This window comes from Podarcis pityusensis (genome assembly GCF_964106645.2).
Source record: "Podarcis pityusensis genome assembly, chromosome: Z".
Lineage (NCBI taxonomy): Eukaryota > Metazoa > Chordata > Lepidosauria > Squamata > Lacertidae > Podarcis > Podarcis pityusensis.
Window position 1 is genome coordinate 40,588,470 of NC_138044.1, and position 5,669 is coordinate 40,594,138.

The 5,669-nt window shown below is 41.5% G+C and overlaps 1 protein-coding gene across 1 annotated transcript; it reads right to left on the reverse strand.

Annotated features, from left to right (window-relative positions):
• Positions 1 to 272: 272 nt before the first annotated feature.
• LOC308468806 (uncharacterized protein) lies at positions 273 to 1,566 on the reverse strand (the record flags this gene model as incomplete). Its single annotated transcript, XM_080991218.1, has 2 exons — positions 273 to 1,420; positions 1,505 to 1,566. The coding sequence occupies 2 exons, from the start codon at positions 1,564 to 1,566 to the stop codon at positions 316 to 318; spliced, it is 1,167 nt and encodes a 388-aa protein (XP_080847344.1). The 3' UTR covers positions 273 to 315.
• Positions 1,567 to 5,669: the final 4,103 nt, after the last annotated feature.

Sequence of the window (5,669 nt, forward strand, 5' to 3'; positions counted from 1 at the left end):
ACAACTGCTTTAGGGTATTTTTGCACTGCTGAATCAGGAAATGGCATCCGTTTCTCTCCATCAGGTCAGGTTTTTGTGCTATGTTGATTTGAAAAAAATCAGATCTTGTGACAAAACTGATTACATTTTTGTGGCATTATCAGCTGATTTTTGTCAACACATATCATCCTAAATATGTTTTTAAGAGAAAATAATGTTTTTCCAACAACATATATTGATTACCTGATAGAAACATTGATTACTGTAAACTGAATGGTGGGCATTTATAAAGGTAAGTACACGTAAATTTCATGTTGCTTCACCATTTTTCAAACTTCAGGGCTTGAACTTCCGTTTCTTGGAACTCCTGGAATGCTCAGCGGCAGGGAGGTCTCTCTTCAGAGTCCAACAGTAGTCAGCCATCATGACTGCATCCCAGCGACCCTGATACCTGGTCTCCATCTCTTTCATGTCCTGATGGAATCTCTCCCCCTGCTCGTCACTCATTGAACCCAGGTTCTCAGGAAACCGGTCCATATGTGAAAATAGGTAGTGCATCTTGATGCTCATGTTGCAGCCCAGGTTTCTGAAAGCAGTCAGCATGTTGTTGACAAGTTCTGCGTAGTTTCTGGCCTTATTGTTGCCAAGAAAGTTCTTCACTACCAGAACAAATGCCTTCCACGCTTCCAGTTCCACTTCGTTCATTGAGTTTCTGAACTCTGGATCTCTGATGAGCTGACGGATCTGAGGACCATCAAAGATCCCAGCTTTCAACTTCTCCATGGTCAATCCTGGAAAAGCCTGGCACAAGTAAGTGAAGCAGTCACCATCCTTGTCCAGAGCCTTGGTGAACTGCTTGATTAAGCCGAGCTTGATGTGCAGCGGTGGGAAGAGTATTCTGTCTCTGTCCACCAGAGGGTCGTTGATGACGTTCCTTTCTTTGCAAGGCACCAGTTCCTCCCACACAGGCCAGTCCTTCTTCGTGTAATGCTGAGCACGGTCCCTACTATCCCACATGCACAGAAAACATGGGTACTTGGTGAAGCCAGACTGTTGTCCCAACAAAAAGTTCACCATCTTCAGGTCAACACAAATAAACCACTTATGCTGATCATAACCAATTTTCTCCAGCACATACTTCACTGCTTCATAGTTCTCCTTCAGTGTACTCGAGTGAGCCAGGGGTATAGAGGCAAACTGGTTGCCGTTGTGTAGCAGAACACATTTCAGTGATCGCTTGCTGCTGTCAATGAACAGTCTCCAATCTTTGGGTTCATACTGTGGCACTCCAAGCTTGAGCAGAAGCTGTGCAATATCTGCACAGTACACCAAGTCCTTCTCTTCCGAGAAAAAACGGAGGTACTCTTGATGCCTGTTGCGGAAGAAGCTGATGCGAGCACTGTCAGAGAGGAGATTTTTTCCCTTCAATCTGGATGCCAATCTGGTCGCGAACTAGATCATTCAACTCCTTTTGGGAAAATGGATGTGGAGCATCATCTTCAAGAACCTCTTCTTCTTCTTCAACACTGGAGGCATCTTCATCACTAATGTTAGGAAGTTCTCCGAAGATAGGCACTGGAATTTCATCACAATGAGCTACAGGACGACGTGCTGATTGAAGATTAGGATACTTGAGGCTGCTCCTGTACTTTCTGTTGATCCCAGTCACATCAACAGTGCTGAAGTAGCAGTCAGTGACATGGTTTGTTGGCTCCCTCCAAACCATGGGAATTTCAAAGTTCAGACTCCTTTTGCCATTGGTCCACCCACATAGAGTCTCGGTGCATGCCTTGCACACCATGTGTGGCGCCCAAGCTTTATCCTGGTCACCAAGTTTAATACCAAAATAAGCATGGTAAGCAACATTATGCTTTGCCGCACCAATTTATGGAAGATTTCGAGGTTTTATGACTTCAAACTGACCCTTTTCGACATCCAGAACTATCGGGCCTGAATACTTCTTGTCATTAAAATAATCATTTCCAATCAAAACAATTATTCAACATGGCATTTTACCCCCATCAACTTCTCCTAAAATGCTCCACACAAGCATACATGTGAACAAAAACGTAAAAAAATGACATGTGGCCATAGCTCAAAAACTTGACCTGATTGAGCAAAACCAATGTGATTTTTGGATTCAGCGCATCAGATTCATCCTAAATCAACTGAAAAAATGCAGACAACAAATTTGTTGTTGACCAGTGTAATGCATGCATGCTTTCAATACACATTCCTCATCCAACTTGTCCCTTTGCTCTAGATTAGAATGTCTTTAATTGAGCAACAGCTCCCGTTTTAAGCCATTAACAATTATACTTAAAAAAAAAAAGTTTGGTATTCTGCTTTCTGGCTATTTTGGCTTTGGCACATACTTTAAAAAAACAAAACAAAACAATGAACAGTTCGGTTCTCCATGTCCGTCTGAAGCTTTTTCTTGGGAACAAAATTCTAAATATTTTGTTTTTCCTTCCTGAGTGGATGCTGATCCAAGGAATTTTGAGCAACGGTAATCTCTTAACAATTCAAACCAATAACATGAGACTTCACAGTTGCTTACAGCAACGTATGTAGCGAACATGATTGCAGCAATTTAGAAGACAATGTAGTAATCTGAAATTCCTTGAGTTGTTAGATACTAATGCTTTTTTTGCCATAGCATCAGTTTGGCTTCTAGCTAGGAGGTGAAGGACAAAGAGACTTGCCGTTTTTATTTGCTTTCCCCTAAATGGAAGGTTTTCAGGGGGTGGGAAATGACAATCTGTAATTTTAACTTTGTTTAAGTTAGTAAAATCTGTCTTGTAAATGTCTAGTTACCAATACATATCTTCAAGGGGTTTCTTTGAAGATTAAGCATTACTGTTTATATTTCACCTTATATCACAAGCATCAGCTTAGCGTGGAACATTGTTCTTCTGAGATAAGGAATGTTATGAAAAAGAAACAGTGGTCAGGAGTGCCCTGCGATATTTTGCTCTCTGTGGTGAGAATTCCCATCCCACATACTGAATCATCCCTAACTAGCAGTTGAACCTTATTTGAACGCACAGCACCCACTACTGAATATGAAACAGGGATATTAGATACTTCTGTTGTAAATAGAAGGAGAAATTACCAAAATTTGCATGCTTGTTTGAGTTCAGGAACGGAAATCATGCAAGCAGATATGAATAGTATTTGTTATCACTGCCTCCCCCCAGTCTGCAACTGTTATGCAAATAATTACATTGTTTTTTGAATTGTTTTTGACATTTCCTTTCCATTGAAATGCATCAAGTAATTAATTATGATTGATTATGATAATTAAAGCATAGTGAGATAAATAGGATAGGTTTCAGCCTAAACTGAACTGTAGCATAATGGAAACAGAGATTGCAATGGACACAGCATGGGATGGAAATGGATGCCTCACATCCCTAATTTGAAGGCAGCAGGCTAGCTTAGTAGGTGTAGAGCAGGATAGCTTAGGGTATTCAGGTGGGATGGTGAAGGCCTGCAGACACTCATTGCAGAATCTGGTTCAAGGTAACCTTAATATACTGGAAAACTGGGCCCAAACTAACAAAATGAATTTCAATAGTAGTACAGGTGAAAAGGATCTGTGGGTCTTAGTAGACCACAAGCTTAACATGAGTCAACAGTGTAATGCAGCAGCAAAAAAGGTGATGCTATTCTAGGCTACGGAGAAGCATAGTGTTCCGATCAAGAGAAGTAATAGTTCTGCTCTGTTGCTTTGATCATACCCCACCTGGAGTCCTGTGTCCTATGGGACCTGCATTTATTGTCAAAATACTGTACAAAATACAGGAACTTCCACCTAATATATGCCAGGCATATATATGCCTGGCATAGTTCCAACTCTGCTTACATGTGATGAAGAGAATGCTTGCAGTGAAGGGGCACTTAAATAACCTTTCCTGCCTGTTTATCTCCTGTCCTCCAAAAGCCCTCTTCCAGTCCTATCTGTTTTGCTCAGCCAAGCTCCTTTCAACCTGGAGAGCAGTAAGATTCATTTGTGAACAGAAACAGCAATCTAAGTAATTCCAGATACTCTCCCAACCACAGAGCCGCCCCTAAAAAGGTAAAGGTAAAGGACCCCTGACAGTTATGTCCAGTCTCAGATGACTCTGAGGTTGCGGCACTCATCTTGTTCTATAGGGCAAGGGAGTCGGCGTTTGTCCGCAGACAGTTTTTCCAGGTCATGTGGCCAGCATGACTAAGCCACTTCTGGTGAAACCAGAGCAGCGCACGGAAATGCCGTTTACCTTCCCACCGCAGCGGTACCTATTTATCTACTTGCACTGGCATACTTTCAAACTGCTAGGTTGGCAGGAGCTGGGACAGAGCAACGGGAGCTGACCCCGTTGTGGGGATTCAAACTGCTGACCTTCTAATTGGCAAGCCCTAGGCTCAGTGGTTTAGACCACAGTGCCACCCACGTCCCTTAGAGCCGCCCCTACCATTAGTCAAGGTAAGGCATCTGCCTAAATTGGCAGATTTTCCTTGGCTGTTCCTCCTAAGCCCTCCTTGCTGTACCCCTCTGTTGGGTGGATAGAGTTGTATATGCTACATGACATTTCCTGCCCGCTGAAAAAAACTTCTCTTACTAGTTCCATGGATCTCGGAAGTCTGCTCCATAGTGACTCAGAGCAGGGCTTTTAGTGTGGTGGCTCCTGTTTTGTGGAAGAGCATTTCCATCAAGTTACAACTATCTCTGTTTTCTGGAAACAATAGAATACATTTTTTTGTTCCAAAAACCAAACAACAACAACTACCAGACTTTTAGAAGACATCTGAAGGCAGGCCTGTTTAGGGAAGCTTTTAATGTTTGATGTATTACAGTATTTTAATATTTTTTTTGGGAAGCTGCCCAGAGTGGCTGGGGAAGCCCAGCCAGATGGGCAGGGTAATAATAATAATAATAATAATAATAATAATTATTATTATTATTATTATTATTATTATTATTAATAATAATAATAATAATTATGTTGTATTTTCCCAATATGTTGTTATTGGTATACTTCAGTGATAGCTGCTGCATTTATAACTGTTTCTAGAATCCTACTTCCATCATTCTTGCCTATTGGGCAAGCTTTTATATATGGTGGTTGAAAGTGGTAATTAGGCTAAAGATGTTCCTAGCACTGGGGTGAAATCTGAATCCTGGTTGCAGAGTGCTACATAAAAGCTAAGTTGCAGAAACTGTCTTCAAATTACTGCTGTTTTTTATCCTCATTAATTTGCTTTGTCAGAATAAAATGGACTTGACAGCACGATTGTCTGACAAGAGCTGAAAAGCAGCATTTGCTGTAAGTAATTTAAATTGAACTCTATTACCATTTACGGATTTATTCTGTTTAGAATCAATAAGGGGATGGGGGGGAAGAATCACTAGCTTTAAAGCTAATGCCAATCATTTTTGGTTCAGTAGCTCTTTACATCCTATTTGCCCGCCCCCTCCACCTAAATTTAGTAATTTGTCATCTGGGGAGAGAGACAAGACTGAAGTTCCATCTAGCAGATTCTGATGGAAGTCTCTGTATATTTTCAATTAAAAACGATGAATCGACAGGGCCACTGTGTGACTTGACCTGCAATCTGCCCAAGGGGACTTTAAGGCCATGATCCGTGAACAGCACAGCAGCTCCCCATGTTACACGGGAACCCACTTTCTGAAATGTGTAGAA